Source organism: Zalophus californianus, chromosome 12, assembly GCF_009762305.2.
Source record: "Zalophus californianus isolate mZalCal1 chromosome 12, mZalCal1.pri.v2, whole genome shotgun sequence".
Lineage (NCBI taxonomy): Eukaryota > Metazoa > Chordata > Mammalia > Carnivora > Otariidae > Zalophus > Zalophus californianus.
The window spans coordinates 94,731,317-94,749,897 of NC_045606.1; the positions used below are offsets into that span (position 1 = coordinate 94,731,317).

Here is an 18,581-nt window from a genome sequence, read left to right on the forward strand (position 1 = left end):
GTCAGCAGGATTCCATGGATTTGTAGTGCCAAAGAAAGAGAGATGTCAGAGATGTCTCCAAAACTTCTGGCCTGAACCAAAGAATGGAGTTTCTATCAGCTGAATGAGGAAGATTATGGGTAGGACAAGTTTTGGGGAGAAAGAGTCGGAGTTAAGTTTTGGACATACTTAGTTTGAAATGTCTATTAGATAATTAAGTGGGAAGGATGAGTAAGAGGTTGGTTGTATGTGCTTTTGGGTCATAGAAAAGATCCAAGATAGAGGTACACAGTTGGGGATCATTAGTATAGAGATGGCACTTACAGGCTCAAGACGGGTATGGTCAGCAAGAAGAGCGCACACACGGAGGAGAAGAGATGCAAGGACTCAATCTCAGCACTTAGAGGCTGAACAGATAAGCTGGAGCCAGACAAGGAGAACAAGAAATACGAACCAGCGGGGTTGGAAGAAAATAAGAGAACATGATACACAGAGCGTGAAGCAACAGATGTTTACAGATGCTTCATAAAGAAGAGAGTAAACAACTGAATAAAATATCGCTTATATGTCAAGAAAAGTAGGAACCGAGAGTTGGTTCGTTAACTGGCAATGTGGAGATCTTGAGAAAAGTAATGTCGGTACAGTGCTGGGGGTAAAAGATGACTAGAGCAAGTTAAGAGGAAATGGGAGAAGAGGAATTAGACGTAACAAGTATACAGAACTCAGGAAATGAACAGAGAAATGGAGCGGTAGCTGGGCGGGGGGGGGGTAATTTTTAAGTTGGGGCAAACACTAGTATATATCTGTATACTGATGAGAAGGATCTAGTAGAGAAGGAAACACTGAAATTCAAGAGAGTGCATTAATTCCTGGAGCAATATCCTGGAGCAGATAAGAAGGTGTTGAATCTAGTGCAAGAGTGGTAGCAGATTTATGGGTCATTTATTAGACCAAGAAGAAGGAGAGCAGAGGGCAGGAATGCAGACTCAGGTTGGGGGTGGACATCAGGGGAGCTTGGGCAAGGCCTTTTCCATTTCATCAATTTTCTCAGTGCAACAGGAAGCAAGGTCATCGGTGGTGGGGGTGGATGGGGAAGAAGTTGAAGAGAGGAAAGAATTAGAAGTCTTTTGAAAGAGTAGGAAGTGAATGGGCAAGAGAAATTGGCATGGTTAGGGGGAAGTAGTTTTGCTGAATGGTACCTGAAGGCTCGTTATGAATTTTAAAACAAGACTGGTCAGAAGGGCTGTGTGTTTGCCTCCTGCCCCACGGAGCTGCCTGGCTACACGTGTGGGTTTGGTAGAGTTGGGTTGAACCCGGGTTTGGGTTTTGCCCAGTGAGTACCACAAAGTGGGAAGCAGGAGGGATTTGAGGACAGGTGCAAGGCTGTAGCTCTCATGATTGCCCGAGGCATTTCAACTGGGTAGGGAGGGCATGATGCAGGGGGAGATAAAGAGAAAAGCTCACATAAATTGTAGGTCCCAGTGGGTCCAAGGATTGTTAGGGTGAAGCTAAAAGAAGGGAGGGAACTGGAAAGATATGAGGAGCTCGTTGGAGAGAGGGTTGCTTGAAATTGTGATTGGGAAGGGGTGGTACAAGGGCTTTTAGATCCTGGGTTGTCCATCACAGTAGTCACCAGTGACGGATGACCGCTGAGCACTGAAGTGGGCCTTGTCTGAATCGAGATGTGATGTAAGGGTAAAATACATACCAAATCCCCAAGACTTAGTACCAAAAAAATATAAAATGTTTTATTAATAATTTTAAAATATTGATTACATGTTGAAATGATAATATTTTGGATATACTACATTAAACCTATTATTGAAGTTACTGTGACCTGTTTCTTTCTTTTTTTTTTTAAGATTTTATTTATTTGACAGAGAGCGAGAGAGAGCACAAGCAGGGGGAGCAGCAGACAGAGGGAGAGGAAGAAGCAGGTTCCCCGCTGAGCAGAGAGTCTGACGGCTCCGCTTGATCCCAGGACCCGCATGACCTGAGCCAAAGGCAGACGCTTAACCCACTGAGCCACCCTTTAGTTTCTTTTTAAATTAAATATATGGCTCACATTTCTTTTGGTCAATATTGGTTTAGGGTATTACCATAGGAATAGTGGTTGAGGCAGAGCAAAGACGTGGGACCAGAGAAGTGCAAGGAACAGAGATGCAGAGGGAAGGAAGGTATCGTCTTTGTGATGTTGAAATCACCAAGACTTAATAGCAACGTTATTTTGGAGAAAGTGCCCGTGAGTTAGGACATAACAATGAGAAACAAGGAGAAGTGGCCCAGGGCAATAGATGGCTGTGCCACAGACGGACAGTAGGTGGTATAGTCCGATGACAAGATATTCAAAGCTGGGGATTTTAGGACGGAAGAATAGTGTGGAAGTAGTAATGAGGATCAAAAGGGAGATCTGTTCCACATCAGGGGCTACTGGTAAGAAGTCTAGGGGAAAACTTTTACTGCCACCTGAGAGGGCTGCAGAGGGGGATGTGTCCTCAGAGGTGATCCAGGTTAGAGCAAGTGGGGAGAGAATGCTGGGAGAACAGGTTAGCAGTGCCTATGAGATCCCAAGGGCCCCCAGCACTGGTTTCAGGAGCTGAGCAGAGGAGCAAGTTGTGGGGTGAGCTGGGCATCTGGGGCTTCTTACCGTGACTGACATATGGGGTTAAGGGGCTTAATGCCATCGGAGCACATGGAGGCGAGGTGGGGAGGGAAGGAGGTGCAGGGGAGGAGGCCTTCTTTCTTCACCCCTACTGGAGGGGAGGAGGGGGCCTAGGGAGGGGCTCTCCACCTGTCCCACAAATGCTGTAATCCATCAAAGCCCATCGTAGGTCCTCTCAACTACTCACTAGGCGATTTTTTTTTTTTTCCAGCCAATAGCAGCTTCACATTACTACTTGGAGGCAGATGACTCGTAAATGTGGATATTCCGCAGAGCTCTCTCTGCTCTGCTCTGGACCGGGATAGTCCGCTGCCTACCGTACACCGTCTCATTCCTGGCAAGTCCAAAGCAAAACACAGTCTTCCTCCCAGACCTGCACCTCTCAGTCCTGAGCTGCGCACTCTAGGCAGGTACCAGCCAGAAGCTGGGCTGGGTCCACGATGCCCCTTTCTCCTCAATCCCCCATCCTCTCCCCTCTCTGCCCAGGCATCAGATTCAAGCCGTCACCCGGTTCCGCCGATGATTTCTTCCCTAAACAGCCCTCAATCTATCCACTTCTGTCCATCTCCACAAACATCCTCCTCCCCCATGAGTCTGTCCACTTCTGTACTGGACCCTCCTGCTATTCTCCACATTGCCCCCACAGTGAGATTTTCAAAACTCCCGTCTTTTCATTCCATTCTTTTCAACCTGAAACTCTGCAGTGGCTCCCCACCGCTCGCGGGACAAAGTGCGCTCTGCACCTCGCACCGCCCCCTCTCCAGCTGTCCCGGAGCGCGCTTCCGCCGCACCCGCGGAGGGCCCGGCCCCGCCCGCCTTCCCTCCGCTCCCCGGGACAGCGCGTGCCCACAACCTGCAAGGGCTCTGCTCTTGCCCCTGCCTCTGGGTGGAATGCCTTTCCCCTCCCACTGTGCCTCCTTAACTCCTTATCTTTCCGATCTCAGCTTGGCCATCCCTTCCTTAAGCTCCCGCACCAGATCGCGTCTCTCATGAGACATCATATATCTTTCCCTCGAGGTCCTAGTAACAGCTGCAGTTTTGCATTTATGATGACTGGATTAATATTTATCTCCCCTAGTAGCCTCTCCAAGGGCGTGGCCCTTCATGAGGCCTTGAGCTCATGTCTCTTATTGCTCAATATTGTATCCCCAGCACCTAACAAAGTCCTGCACACAGTAGGTACTCAACAAATGCCAGTTAAATGGATAAATGAGGGACTCAAGATGATTTAAAAGCCCTTAAACACAGGCCTTTCTGATCTAGTATGAGATTTCCATGGTTCAGGAGCTCACTTTCAGTCTGCAAATGCACACATGGCCCCCCGCTCTGTGGCAGGTGCTGCGCTAGGTCTCCTAGGCCCTGCTACTACAGAGATTACGACAGCTTGGCTGGAATTGGGTGGGTTGCTGGTAGCCGAAGTGTGTCCTCTGCTAGCATCTCACACTGGAGTACAAAGGCTTGTCTCTTGGCTTTGCTGGAGAAGCGAGAGAAGACAGTGTATGTAGGAAGACATCTGTGTTCTGGGTGGATCCTCTCTCCTCTCTCTGAGACTGGGTGTCCGTTTGCCGCGTGGGTGGCATCTCTGGATGGCAGGTAAATAAACCCAGTGGCAGGAAGGCGCCCCAGGAAGCTTGAACAAGCTCTGTGGCTTTGCTCGGGAGCGCCCACTTCCTTTGTCAGATTGGCCTGGTGGACTTCTTCATATTAGGCCCATCTTCTTAAAGGCAGGAACCACGAGAGAAACAGAAGTAGTCAGTCTCAAGCAGCTAGGTTATCTCTCTATAGTTAACCCCCCCTACTTCCCGAGATGTGTACTCTCTAGAGCCACTTAATCTGCAATTTTTGGTGACAAACACTCGAGCTTCTAGGCCAGACCTCTCTGATTTTGGCTTGCTCGGGTTCAGGGAGAAGGAAGGCAGCAGATGCTTCACTAGTGGCTGGACCCCATGCCAGCACTCCCCCTGTGCTGCTGTGGGAGCCCTGGGTCTCTTTTCCTGTCTGCCCTTCCCAGCTCCCTGGCTGCTGACTCTTCGCCATCTGACCATCTGTCTTACTCTGCCCCCCACAGCCACCATGCATTTCTGCCTTGCTGACACAGCGCCTTTGGGTGCCCATCTGGCTCCGACCTGGGGATAGATGGAGCCCTGACTTCCACTGCTCCTCTGACCTCTGCTCTCCGGATGCCCGATGCAGGCTCTGCTTACTGCGGCTTGGGACCTGGTGGGATGATCGTAATGAGGTTTAAGTGGCCAGAAGGCCACCCAGCTGTTTTAAGGAGTGTGGCCCCACCAAGCAGCACTATTGGGTGGGTGAAAGCTTTTTTCCTAACCTTAACACGTACCCTATTATACTAAAATATCCGCTTAAGTGTTTTTTCCTCTAGATGGAGAGTTCCTTGAAGGCAAGAACTGGCTTTATCTTTATATCCAGAGTGCCTAGAATATAGGAGTTATTAGTAAATGTTGGTTGAACCGAAGTGAGGGAGGGAAGAGAAAAGTGCACCGAGGATGCTGTTTTGATATCAGCCTGTTGGGCCGACCCTGGAAGAAAGGAGGACAGAGGGGGCATTGGTGGTTGTCAGTGCATCCTTTCCATGGCCAGGGGGGTGGGGAGGAGGGGGTGGCCCCTGGGCCGGGCAGGACCCTGCTCTTACTTGGCTTTGCCACCAAGCTCCCTGGGTCTTGCTGGGTGCTTCACCAGCCCCCACCCAGCCCCTGCCTGGCGTCTGTCCTTCCAGCTGCAAGAGCTTATTTTGCACTGACAAGAAATGCAAGTGGAACTAGGAGAGGAGTAAATATTGGAGGAAGGGGGAGAGGTGCAGACCCTGTGCTCCTGGTACTCAGTGCAAGAGAGACCTCCGACCGAAGGAAAGAGACAGTGGCCTTGTCATTGCTCTTCTTTCTTTCTTTTCCTTTTTAAAAATTATAAAATAATTCATGTTCATGGAGAAAAAGACAACAGTTATAAAAGTCTTCTGCCTGCTCCCAGTTCCATACCATAACACCAACCACTGTTAACAACTCTTTGAGAAGCCTCCTGGAAATGTTCTATTATACAAAACTATATATTATACAAAAGCTTAGGCTTGTAGCCTAAGCGTGTCTTCCGCTAGCATCTCACACTTGGGTACAAAGGCTTGTCTCTTGTATATATACATAAAATCTCCAGCGTGCCTAGAATGTAGATATAAAATACATATATATGTATATATATATCTCATATATACAAAACATGAGTGTGAATACATACATGCAGATGGACAGACAGACAGATAAGGCACCAGCACTTCAGTGAGGGATGGAGTTGGAGGCTTACCTGAAGAGGTTGTCGATGCACCAGGCTGGGGCTCTTGAAGGGAAGAAATGAGGGACTGCAAGGGTGTACGTGGAGGGGGCAGAGGTGTCTTCAAATAGTAAAATATTTGTATTGCAATTTTTCTCTTTTTTTGCATTGCAATTTTTTTTTTTTTTTTGCAGTTTTGGAGTTGAAAAAAAATCCGACATCTGGTTGGCTTCAGTTTCCTTACCTGAAAAATGGGATAATAATGTACCTTCCTCACAGGTTTATTGTGAGGATAAAATAGGGGGGATATGTTTAAAGTGCTTAGTTTTGTGCCCGGCTGCACACACTAAACTTCACCTCAGTGTGCTATTATTATCGGTGGTGGTGATGTTACGTGGAGGTGGTGTTATGGTGGTTGTGGCTCCTGCTGTAGTCTCAGCATCCAGCACCACGCCCGGAGCATTGTTGACCCTCTGTCCATCTGCAGCCAGCATACAGAAAGAACTTGGTGATGACATACCTCTTTTCATTTCGGAATTCCTTGCCCTTGTTCCCTCCTTTTTTTTTTTTTTTCTTGACTGCCTCTAACTTCTTGTTTATGTTGTGTGCCCTTGAAGCAAACTTTCTGAGACCTGGTGAATAAAAATCCTCGGAGGCATGTAGAGATGTTTTCAGTAGCAAAAGTTCACATCCTCTCTCTTGCCTGGCCCCAGAGAACATCTATTCACTTGCTACACTTTACACCTACTACCCGAAAAAGCCAATTAGAATTGCTTACTTAGGAAAATACCTAAGAATCCGTAGGGCTGCCCCTGTTCATTGTGTGCATTGTGTGACCCTGAAGCTACACTTGAGACGTCTCCGCCTAGTGAATGTGTCCTTCTGGGATGCTCTGCAGTGTTTCTACTTGTATTTAGAAAAGCTGGCTTAAAACTCTTAGGTTTAATATTCTGTATCCCAAATGCTCTTAGTTGTCAGTAAAACTAAGCCTGCCTACACACTCTTCTATTCTTGATTTATAAATAGGTTCAGCTGCCTAACAATTAAACGTACTATATTTTGCACACGCATATTCCTTAAGGAGACATTTGGAGGGTAGTTGGCTTTTACTCTTGCAATGCTATCTGGAAACCATCTTCCTTTTATCCCCAAGTGGGTGTATAGTTCACTGTTGAACAACGTGGGGGTTAGGGGCCCTGACCCCTGTGCAGTCAAAAATCTGCCTATAACTTTTGACTCCCCCAAACTTTACTAATAGACTGTTGTCTAGAAGTAACATAAACAGACCATGAACACGTATTTTGTATGCTATATGTATTATATGCTGTATTCTCACAATAAAGGAAGCTAGAGAAAAGAAAATGTTAATTAGATCTTAAGGAAGAGAAAATACATTTACGGTACTGTATTTCTCAAAAGACAAAACAAAACAAAACAACCCTGCATATAGATAGACCTGCACAGTTCAAACCAATGTCGTTCAAGGGCCAACTGTCTTTTGAAGGGTTGGCAATGAGACTTTGGGTCCGTAAAGCCCAAGACACCATCTCCGACATGCATGGAAAATCTAGTATCACATTTCTAGGAGATCTTCGTAGGGACAGGCCCAGGACCAGCTCCTACTTGTCAGAGGAGGTCTGCACTGCAGGCTTAGTATCATACATGGCCACACGTGCTTGCGGCTGAGAGAAATCCCGGTGCAAAGACACTAGGACGCTAGAGAAAAGAGATGAGTAGGGTCATAGAAAGAGATGAAAATGTAGTCCCATGTAGAATTAGTTACTCCATAAGGTGGAAGAAAGGAGCAGGGTTTGCGCGTACCAAGGCCCATGAGAGGTCTGCCTGCCAACCCCAAGGGGAAACCGGCTCTAGGTTAACCCACCAGAATTTCCTTTCTGGGCAGAACTGGGACTTGAATAATAATACTGAGCATCATATGGCACTTTCAGATATGGAGTTTTGTTTTTCCATACAATGCAATAAGGTCGGTGGATTGAAGATCACCCCTCTTTTACAGAGAAAATGAAGCAAAGAGAATGAAGATACTTGTCACTTATTTTGGGCACTCAGGCTGGGTCTCTGAAGAGAGACCTCACTCTGCTCTCTTGTATCCAGGGTTGCTTTACCTGACACCAGGGCGTAGGGGAATGAGCTCTCACATTACAGCCCTCAAGATACCCCGTTCTAGTCTAGACCCTGAAGCTTACTGGGTAGGACCTGGCCTCATCACCTAAGCTTCCAGCTTGTTTTCTTTCTTTCTTTTTTTTTTCTTCAGATTTTATTTATTTATTTGACAGCCAGAGACACAGCGAGAGAGGGAACACAAGCAGGGGGAGTGGGAGAGGGAGAAGCAGGCTTCCAAGGAGCAGGGAGCCCGATGAGGGGCTCGATCCCAGGACCCTGAGATCATGACCTGAGCCCAAGGCAGATGCTTAACGACTGAGCCCCCAGGAGCCCCCCAGCCTGTTTTCTTGTGGCAAAAGTGAGGGCTGAGCCTGGAAGGTCTCTAGAGCATAGCCCAGAGGCTCGCTGGCAGTAGGGTATGGCCCATTTGGAGGCCCAAGGACTGGAAGTGCATATTGAGTATCGTGCCGACTGCCCTAGATGGCAGTGAAGGTTGGCAGCACAGAATGAGAGAAAAGGAAGCACTCGCGGGTGATACATTGGCCCCACAGGCCGAAATGCCATATGTCTGCATACTCTGCAGGTAGTGATGTGTTGGAATTCAGGCAGCAATTTGGTAAATTTCCATGTCCAATTAAAAACAAAGAAAATAAAAGAGCCTAGGTCTGTCCCTTTTGCGTAGCCAGGGGCTGAGTCCCAGGCTGAGGAATCCGGTCGGACCAGTGGGGGGCTCCACCGATCGCAGGCTCCGCTTGCCCCGGGGCAAAGGCTCTCGGAAGGGTGGGTCACGGTGGGCGCTGAAGTACTGTCGAAGCCCTGTCGCCCGGGTCCACCACATCCGTCCTCCCGCCGGCCGCCTCCGCCCCGCCCCCCACCTCCATTCCCGATCTCTCCCTCCCGCGAAGCTTAACTGATCTGCAGGCGGGGGCGCGGATGATGCGAATTCCTGGAAGCCTTAGGCGGCTGCCCAAGATTTGAAGTTAGGATCCTCCAAGGACCCTCGAGGTTCGTGCTCACACCGCGCCTCGGGGTCACAGAAGGGCCCAGGGGGGCGTGGGCAGGGGGAACCCCCACTCACCATCCCCGTGCACCCTGGAGCCCGTTTCCATCCCAGGCCTGCCGGTCTGGGCTGAGCCGGAGGGGACCGGGGTACGGGACTGGGGCTGGCTGGGAGGTGGGGCAGCGGCTGGAGGTGGCGGGGGCAGGTAGCGGCAGGCCGGGAGAGGAGGGGGCTGGGCCGCGGCGGAGGCACAGTCGGGCCGCTTCGCCACCTCTGGGGCAGCCGCTCGACCTCCGCGGGCTCCGCCGGGAGTGGAGACGGTGAGTCAGATCTCGGGCACCCGCGGGTCGGGCGGGGGGGGGGGCAGGTGGTGGTGGTGGCGAGTCAGGAAATGACATCAGAGGCCTGTGCCTGGGGAGGGGAGGTCTGGGCCCGCCCCGGGCGGCTGGGGCGGGGGGGGGGGGGCCGCGGCGGGGGCGGGGGGACCTTGACTGAGCCTCGGGCCCCGGGTCCCGAGGAGGGCCCCTTCCTGGGGGAGTTTCCTGCCGGGTCCGCCCTCCCCGCCTCTTCCCGCCCCCTCTCCGGGCAGCTCCTTGTATGGTCTGAGCGCCGCTCTCTCCCCGCCCCCTCCTTCCCTCCCTTTTCCCTGCGTCCCTCCCCGCCAGGCTGGAGGCTGCTCGGGACCCGGACGCAGAGTCCTCCGACCCGGCTGCGAGGCGGACAGCAGAGACGCGGCGCGCACGCTCCGGCCCGCGGTGAGGCGCGGGGAGCCGCCCGGCGGCCGCGCACGGAGAGGGGCGGGGGCGCGGGCGCCGCGGGGAGCCGGGCCGGCTGGGGGTCCTCTGCCGGGGCCCGGCGCCGCGTAATCTGGCCGCCCACCCCCAGCAGCCCGGCCTGGCCATGGCGGCCCCCCGCCCGCCTCCCGCGATCTCCGTCTCGGTCTCGGCTCCGGCTTTTTACGCCCCGCAGAAGAAGTTCGGCCCGGTGGTGGCCCCAAAGCCCAAAGTGAATCCTTTCCGGTCCGGGGACAGCGAGGCTCCCCCGGCCGCCGGGGCCCAGCGCGCGCAGATGGGCCGGGTGGGCGAGATCCCCCCGCCGCCCCCGGAAGGTATGCGGCTGGGCTTGGGGGCTGGACCCCGGCGGGTATGCGCCGGGCCGGGCACAGTGGTTTCGGGAGTTTGGGGGTGTCTGGAAAGGTTGCACGAAGGGGGCTGGGCGCAGCTAGCCTGTCCCGAGCAGATGTTCTTACCTCATCGTGGAGCTCATGGCTGGGAGCCAGGGCTCCTGGGACCGTTCCAAGTCCCCCGCCTGGGGGTGGGAGGCGGGAATGTGGGGCACGAATCTTCCCCTCCGGGTCCGTTTTCCCAAGCGTAACGGGAGCTGCATCACTCCACGGTCGAGTCCCCCTCCTTCACTGACCCAGTGCTCCCAGGGCGTCCTGCCTCTCCCTTTCCTTCCCACGCGCTCCGCGGACCCCGGGAGAATTCCTGGGTTAGGGGTGAGAGCTGTAGAAGGAGAGTAACTTGGGGAAGGGCTGGAGGGGTCCCCTGCTGACTGCCCTCTCTTCTGACTGTCCTCTCTCGCCTTCCTACCTCAGACTTCCCCCTACCACCCCCTCCTGTCCTTGGGGATGGCGACGACTCGGAGGGTGCTCTAGGAGGTGCCTTCCCACCTCCCCCTCCCCCTGTGGAGGAACCGTTTCCCTCTGAGTCTCTGGAGGAGGAGATCTTCCCTTCCCCTCCGCCTCCACTGGAGGAAGAGGGAGGGCCTGAGGCCGCCATACCTCCCCCACCGCAGGTAGGGGGGCTTGGGAGGGGCGGCTACAGTGGGACACCCCCCAGGGAGGAGAGGAGAGTCCTTACCTCTGGCCTCCCCTGCACCTCTGGCCTGATGGGGGTGAGGTGGGCATGGAGACCTGGGATCCGTGCTCTGACCCCTGACCCTCTAGCCCAGGGAGAAGGTGAGCAGTATTGATTTGGAGATCGACTCTCTGTCCTCGCTGCTGGATGACATGACCAGGAATGATCCCTTCAAAGCCCGGGTAAGGGACAGGAGGGTAGGAAAGGCGGGGCAGGGAGGAAAGGTGGGCCCACCCCTCTAACTGAGCTTCTCTTCCCTCCCGCTCCCCTTCCTTGCAGGTGTCATCTGGATATGTACCCCCACCAGTCGCCACTCCATTCATCCCCAAGTCCAATGCTAAGCCTGCAGCTGGGGGCACAGCACCCCTGCCTCCTTGGAAGTCGCCTTCTAGCTCCCAGCCTCTGCCCCAGGCCCAGGCTCAGGCTAAGCCTCCCAGCCAGACCCAGTTCCATGTGCAGCCCCAGGCCAAGCCTCAGGTCCAGCTCCATGTGCAGCCCCAGCCCCAGCCCCAGGCTCATCCCCAGCCTGTGCCTTTGGCTAACACCCAGCCTCGAGGACCCCCAGCCCCATCTCCTGCCCCTAAGTTTTCTCCAGTCACTCCCAAGTTTACTCCCGTGGCTTCCAAGTTCAGCCCTGGAGCCCCAGGTGGACCTGGGTCACAGCCCAATCAGAAGCTGGGGTCCCCTGAAGCTCCCTCTTCCAGTAGTACAGGCTCCCCTCAGCCTCCCAGCTTCACCTATGCTCAGCAGAAGGAGAAGCCCCGAGTGCAGGAGAAACAGCATCCAGTGCCCCCACCGGCTCAAAACCAAAATCAGGTGAGGAAGGGGGGGAGGACCAGCCTGAGACCAGGGGGCTGGGGATGGGGCTAAGTCAGGAGCCGGGGAATGAGGGCAAAAGCGGCCCCAGAGAGGGAGGTGGACATGGGGGGCTGTGGGATAGGGGTTTTGAGCCTCTGAAGTGGACCTGGTGGGTCAGTGGTCAGAGGAGGAGGAGGGTCTGGCTGCGTCTGGGTCTGGGTGGGGCCTTACCGGGAGTCGGGGAGCAGCACAAGCTCTGAATCAAGAGGGGGATTTGGTGGACCTTCCCTTGCACCCTGCCCCCTAGAATGTTAAAGGGAGGGATGAGATCATCAGCAGCCCAACCTTGCTTCTTTCCCCTTCTTGGATTCTTGAGTTACTGTCTCTGCTCCTCTGAGCCACTCTCACTGCCCCGGGGCCCATCTGATGATAAGAGTTACAGCGTCAGTAAACACTGGCTGAGCCAGCAACTGCTGGGTGCCAGGCACTGTGCTCTGTGCTCTGGAGGGAAGAGATCTCTCAAAGAGGTGAAGTCTCAGCGAGTCAGATGGGGCAGGGATAGAATTCCCGGCTCACAAGACCCTAGGCACGTTAGGTGAACTTTGGCCCTCAGTTTCCCCACTGTTACCCCACCCAGTGGTTGTGAAGATTAAGTGAGCTAACTCATAGAAAGGGCTGGGGTCTGTATCTAGCTCTTGAATGCTCAGAGTAGGAAAGTTATCGTTCCTGTGTGACCATTTTTGCCTTCCGGTTCAGGGGCTGAGATCTCAGTTGAGGGGACCCTGCCGGTCACGTAGTCCTACGAGCCGTCAGGTTAGCCGACGGCATGAACGTGTTTGTAAATGCCAGTGAGTTTTGCGGAATCTGGTGGTACAGGAACTCCAGACAGCCGTCAGCACGGGGGCCTGTGCATTAGGAAAGGCGTTGCGGCCCTAGTGCACCTTGAAGGATGGTGGGACTTGAGGGTCCCGAGAGGAGCAGGAAGGGCATTTGAGTGGGAACAGCATGAGCAAGACTCGAGGGCACTAGGTACGCAGGGGTGTTTGGAGAAGAGGAAGTAGACGGTTCCTCTGGGAGTATTGCAGAGCTGTACTTAGGGAGGTAGGTATGTGGGGGCCCGAGGGCGGAAGAAAATAAGACAACACACCGAGGGAACCTGTGAGTCCTGGGTTTTGAGGAGTCATGTGGTCAGGTTGGAGGGCTGGTGACAGTTGTGCTTTTGGAAGCTTTGGGGGAAGTTTTTCCAGCAGAGGCCTGGGCTGGAGGTAGGAGGTCAGGGATGTGAGGGAGTTCACTCCCGGGCAAACGCAGTAGTGCTAGTTGCAGTGAAAAATAAGGCCCAGATATGAGAGCTGTTAGAAAGGAAGAGCCTCCAGGCTTGGTAACCGATAAGCGGGTGGAAGAGGAGGGGCGTGTTGGGGAATGACGGTATTGCCGGTATTGCCGGCAAAATAGAGAAGTCCAGAAGGGGAAATGGTTTGGGCGAGAAGGGGGGGGGTCCTGTTGTCAGCATGTTGAGCAACAGGTTCCAGGAGGACTTGGGCTCAGCTGGAACTGTCATCTAGTTAGGCGTGGAGGACTTTCAGGAGAGGGCCTCGAACTCGAGGTGTGGGCGTGCGCAGTGGAGCATGCGCGGTGACACCGGAACAGCTGCTGGAGCTTCGGGGGCTGCCCAGGGGCTGCCGAGAGGAGGAGCCGAGGGTCTGGGAGTTAGAACCTTGGGTGATGCTCGGGCTGACCAGGTGGGAGGGGGGAAGACGGGCAGCAGGAGGAAGAGCGTCACAAGTCAGGATGGGGTCTCTAGAATGTGATGGCTGAGCAGTTGCTCAGCCGGGGTTTGAGGTGGACGAGGACTAAGGCCAGAGATTTGGCCGTTCGGAAGTTGTAGATGGCTCTGGGGTAGCCCGCTGGTCCCCTGTGGTGGGGACAGAGTGAAAGGAGGTGAGTCTACTGCCTCAGGGGGGGCGGCCTGCCCCCAGGTTGGCAGGGAGATGCAGCAGTAGGGGAGGGAGGGGGAGCGTGTGAGAAGCCGGAGGAGGCCGCTGTTGGGAGAAGGGTTCACGATGCCTGAGAGCAGGGGCTGCGGCTGGCATGTCGTCCTGGAGGGGAGCAAGCATCCCCAGAGAGCAAGGGCGCTGTGGCCACAGTGTTTTCTGGGAGCGGAGGAACGAGCAGGGAGCTGGAGCTGGCTGGCTTCCATCTTCTCAGTCATGTAGGAGGTGAGGTCATCGGTGAGCGAGGGGGCCACGCAGTCGGGGGCTCGAGGAGATGGAAAGGTTTGGAAACAGCTGCTGTGGGGAAGGCGACTGGGAATCCGCAGGAGCCAAATACCAGCCAGCGGGGCTGAGGCCGAGGGTGCAGAGGGCGCTGCAGTGTTTTGTGAGCTCGCTCTGCGGTGTTCAGGGATCTCTCCACCTACTTTCTGCAGCTTGGAGGCAGAAGCAGGAAACGGGCAGTGGCACGGCACGGGCCGGGCTGGGGCTGGGGCCAGACAAGCCAGCGATGGTGCCTGGGGGTGGCATGAGCAGCTGCGAGGGCCTTGTGGAACTAGATGGTTCAGGGACCAGACTTGGGGGGAGGCAAGCCAGAAGGTTTCAATGCGCGAGACACCTGGGGAGGGTCGGGAGGCAGAGCAGCCTTTCTGAGTCAGTTCATGCAGTAGGTACGAATGGGGAGGGGGAGAGGAAGGTAATTGTTGGGAGCTCAAGACCAGGGTCTTGGAGGAAGATTTACTGACTTGAGACTAGTAAATCTCGGGCCCAGAGTGTTCCGCGGCGGAAGGTCATGTAGAGCTGTTGGAGTGGAAGAGCTGGAGGTCTGAGTGCCGTGGGTGTTGAGGCTGTGATGTTGGTGCCGGCAGGCGGAGAGGGAAAACAGTGGCTGGATGGAGTGTGTCTTGAAGGCGTGTGGATACCCATGGGGAGCCCATGTGTACGAATAGTTCATACTTTCAGAGAAGGGGACAGACACCTAAAGTGGCCCCAGAGAGCAAGGGCTGGCTGAGTGCCCTTCCTCTGTCCCCAAGATGCCAGGAAGGGAAGATTGGGAGAAGAGAGGGTAAGGCTTGCATTGTGGAAGGGGCTTCCAGGGGTCATGGTCACGGAAGGGCAGGAGGTGCTAGGAGGCTGCGGGGGAGAGGGCTGGGAGCTGGAGCCTCCGTGGAGCTGTGCTTCCCTGGGCCAATGGCAGCTCTGGATGCGCACGGTGTGAGTAGCGGGAAAGCTGGGAGGCTTGGAGGTTCCAGGTGTTACAGGAGCGAAGGCATTGGCAGGTTGAACATTCAGTGACAGGGGCCACAGGCCTGGGTGGACTTATCCAGGACAGAGAGAACCAACCCAGCGTTTCTGTTGGAATGTCGTGGAAACGCCGGTGCAGGTGCACAAGCCCCTGCGGCCCTCCCCCTGGCACGGCTCAGGGTGCCTGGCAGTGCCCCCCTAACCTCACCTGCACCCCCACATCTCCAGCTCTCTCAGGATGCCCTTAATAGAAGGGGTAGGAGGCCTGCTGGGGAGGGAGTGGGGTCAGGCAGTCCTTGACCCCTGCCCGGGGAGCTGGGGGCTGGGCTCCAGAAGAGAGCGCTGGGGGTTTAACCTGTGATTCCCGCCTGTGTTGTGTCCTCACGCTGACAGGGGCTGCTCAGCAGCAGGCGGGACGGGTAGGTGTGTGTGCACATGGGTGCACATGCCGTCACGTGCCAACCACTCCTGGGGGGGCCATGTCTGAGCATGCTCTGTGGAATTGACGCGTGGCCTGCTGTGTCGGGGGCTTCAGTGACCTCAGCTGCTGTGTGTGTGGCCTCTGTCCGCTCAGTTGTTCTGGCCTGTCCGTGACTGCCCGGGGCAGGGGGTGGTTTGGGCAGAGTGGGCGGAAGGGTCATCCCCTTCCCCTTCATCTGTGTGGTGCTGGGGTTCAGGGAGGGAAGACGAGGAGCTTTCAGAGTCAAACCCGAGTGTCTGGGGAGTGGGAGGGGAGTTAGTCCTTACTGAAAGAAAGTGGATGAGCTGGCTGGGGAGAGTTCTCAGACAGGGTGACTCTCCGGAGAGTCTGAAGAAAGTACTGGCGTTTCAGGTCCGCTCCCCGGGGGCCCCAGGACCCCTGACTTTGAAGGAGGTAGAGGAGCTGGAGCAGCTGACCCAGCAGCTGATGCACGACATGGAGCATCCTCAGAGGCAGACCGTGGCTGTCAACGGTGAGCTCCCCGCCGAGCCATCGGGACCTGGGCCCTTGCACTGCGGTGCTGGCCAGTGCTGGGGCCTGGGGCCGGCCCATCATCCCCCGGGCCCGGCCCATCATCCCTCGTGCGCGCTCCTTCCTCCTCGTCACTTCTGTCTTCTCTGGCCTTCCCAGAGTCCTGTGGCCGGTGTCATCAGCCCCTGGCACGCACGCAGCCTGCCGTCCGGGCTCTGGGGCAGCTGTTCCATATCACCTGCTTCACCTGCCGCCAGTGTGAGCAGCAGCTGCAAGGACAGCAGTTCTACAGCCTGGAGGGGGCGCCCTACTGCGAGGGCTGCTATACTGTGAGTCCGGCACCCCCGGGGCTCGGCCGGCGGGTGGCGTTGGGGAGGTGCGGGGCAGATGTGCCCCGGTGGCTGGCTTTTGGGTGCGAGTTCCCTGCCAACACCCTCCTACTTCCTCCTTAGGACACTCTGGAGAAGTGCAACACGTGTGGGCAGCCCATCACTGACCGCATGCTGAGGGCCACGGGCAAAGCCTACCACCCGCAGTGCTTCACCTGTGTGGTCTGCGCCTGCCCCCTGGAGGGCACCTCCTTCATTGTGGACCAGGCCAACCGGCCCCACTGTGTCCCCGACTACCACAAGTGAGGACCCACATCCTGTCTTCTGGGTTCTTCTCTGAGGTTGTCTGGGAGCTAGGCTGCCCTCCTGAGTCCAAGACAGCTCCAAACCCCTGGCCTCACTTTCTGGTCCCGCATCCTTTCCAACAGCGAGAGCCCCATTTGTCTGGATGTAGCTGTCCAGGGGCCTCAGACCTCGGTAGCAAGCCCCACTACTGGCAAGGCCCCCCTGGCCTTTGGCTCCCTGAGGCTGCTTTGGGGTGTGGTCTTGTGTTCAGCCTTGTGTGCTGGAATGACTTCACTTCACACGTAGGCTGGGTTCTGAAAGTTCTTTTGGAGATCAGCTTCTTGGAGCTCTGGATTTCCCCCTAGAAACAGTGTTTACAAGGTGGCTACTTTCCTAGGCCCACAGCAGAATCCCACAACATAGCTCAAGGGTGGTACAGGAAAACTGCACAGTCTCACTCCCACCTCTGCCAGTGTGTTTGAGGGGTACGTTTTTCAGAATTCCACCTGAGGTGTCCAGAACTTCACATCCCTCCCTGCACCCACCCCAGCAGTGGGGCGGAGACACCTGCGTGGCCAGGGTAGGCTAGGGTCAGGGGTCCAGGCATGGGGGCTGGAGAAGGGCGCCTCTGGCAGAGGTTCCTGGGGTGGATGGGGCTTCGGGAGGGTGAGGGGGGGAAAGGCAAGGAAATTCCCCTTGATAAGGGCCTGAGAAGGTGGCTGGTCTTAGGACTTCGCCGTTGAGCTTCCTCTGCCTAAGGATGTGAAGCAAGTGGGCCAAGATGTCTGCCCTGTTGCCATGCAACCACCATGGCATTTCCCTGCACTTCGATTGACAGCCCTGGGTACCCCGTGCCCCCAGTCTTGACTCCTGCCTCGCTTTTGGCCCCTCCAGGCAGTACGCCCCCAGGTGCTCCGTCTGTGAAGGGCCCATCATGCCTGAGCCTGGCCGCGAGGAGACCGTGCGAGTGGTCGCTCTGGATAAGAACTTCCACATGAAGTGCTACAAGTGTGAGGTTCGTTGCGCCTCCGGCCCCTGGGGCTGAGCAGTGGTGGGGGCCATGTTCGGTCACTGTGCAAGATGCGGGGAGGGCTTGCTGTGGTGTCACTGAGTTTTGGATAAACCAAGAAAGAGAGTGACCAGTGGGAGGGGAAAGGGGTTGAGCTTCGCTGTAGTGGAGGGGGAGGGGGCTGTGCTTGGTGAAGTTCAAGGAGGCAGCTGGGGGAGCTGAGGCAGGTGGGAGAGGTCCCACGTCTTTTATTGGGTGGGTGCCTTGGAAACGGCTCTACCCACACTGCCCGCCTTGGGTGGGAGTGGCCTAGGGGACAAGAGTGAAAATGGGCAATAGAGGTGAGGCTAGGAGTGGGCGTGGGTGTGGCTGGGGACACAGGCAGTGACGCTGGACATCAGCCAAGCCATGAGGCCTTTGGTCTTCCTACTCTAAAGGTGGAGGTGTGGGGGGGACACCGGGGCCTTCCACCAGCGGGCTCTCCTTCCTTTCTCCCAGGACTGTGGGAAGCCGCTGTCTATTGAGGCAGATGACAACGGCTGCTTCCCCCTGGATGGCCACGTGCTGTGCCGGAAGTGCCACACCGCCAGAGCCCAGACCTGAGCAGGGGACGGGCGAGTCCCTTCCCCATCCGCGGACCACCCACACCGAGACCACCCTGACCCCTTTCAGTTATTTTTTTTGACGTCCGCCCTCTCCTTCTATGCCAACCCCCAGCCCAGGATCCCAAGTGCCCTGTCCGGGGCCCCAGCACGGCCTAGCGCTGCAGAGTCCCAGCTCCCGGGTTCCAGCCCGCCCCCATCCCGCAGGGACCACCCACCACCCTCCGGTGTACCCCACCCCAGGGGGGCACCAGGTTGAGCACTGCTGCTTTCACTGCTGACCGATGCCCTCGGCTGGCGCCCGGGCAGCCACGTCCTCTGCTTGCTGAGGCCAGGAGACTCCCTGACTCCGGGAGACTGGGCTGGGCCGGGCTGACTGGCCTGGACATTCCCACCCACCCCCATGCTGCCAGGTTGTGGCTACAGCTACAAATAAAAATAAAAAAATCTGTTTTCCAGAATTT

The 18,581-nt window shown here is 55.7% G+C and overlaps 1 protein-coding gene and 1 long non-coding RNA gene across 4 annotated transcripts; one reads left to right on the forward strand and one right to left on the reverse strand.

Moving 5' to 3' along the window:
* Positions 1-1,701: 1,701 nt before the first annotated feature.
* Positions 1,702-9,366, reverse strand: LOC113911142. Of its 2 annotated transcripts, none has more exons than XR_003516376.2 (3): positions 8,959-9,366; positions 5,957-6,167; positions 1,702-4,358 (listed from the first exon to the last, which is right to left on the reverse strand). It is a non-coding gene; the product is annotated as an uncharacterized LOC113911142 (long non-coding RNA). The 2 variants fall into 2 exon arrangements; XR_003516375.2 differs by having other exon boundaries at positions 5,957-6,404.
* Positions 9,367-9,557: 191 nt separating this feature from the next.
* Positions 9,558-18,571, forward strand: ZYX (zyxin). 2 transcript variants are annotated; one of them, XM_027573291.2, is made up of 10 exons: positions 9,558-9,802; positions 9,933-10,155; positions 10,645-10,844; positions 10,996-11,088; positions 11,186-11,722; positions 15,773-15,893; positions 16,052-16,221; positions 16,345-16,523; positions 17,401-17,521; positions 18,014-18,571. In XM_027573291.2, the coding sequence occupies exons 2-10, from the start codon at positions 9,948-9,950 to the stop codon at positions 18,116-18,118; spliced, it is 1,734 nt and encodes a 577-aa protein (XP_027429092.1). In that variant the 5' UTR covers positions 9,558-9,802; positions 9,933-9,947; the 3' UTR covers positions 18,119-18,571. The 2 variants fall into 2 exon arrangements, with proteins under 2 accessions (XP_027429092.1, XP_027429091.1); XM_027573290.2 differs by having other exon boundaries at positions 9,559-9,802; positions 9,936-10,155.
* Positions 18,572-18,581: the final 10 nt, after the last annotated feature.

What these genes read in the sequence shown, in the direction of transcription:
- ZYX (XM_027573291.2), top strand. Translation starts at nt 9,948, where the DNA reads ATGGCGGCCCCCCGCCCGCCTCCCGCGATCTCCGTCTCGGTCTCGGCT. An exon ending in CCATACCTCCCCCACCGCAG is followed by an intron (nt 10,845 to 10,995) that starts GTAGGGGGGCTT and finishes CTGACCCTCTAG; the next exon opens with CCCAGGGAGAAGGTGAGCAG. An exon ending in ACTGCGAGGGCTGCTATACT is followed by an intron (nt 16,222 to 16,344) that starts GTGAGTCCGGCA and finishes CTTCCTCCTTAG; the next exon opens with GACACTCTGGAGAAGTGCAA.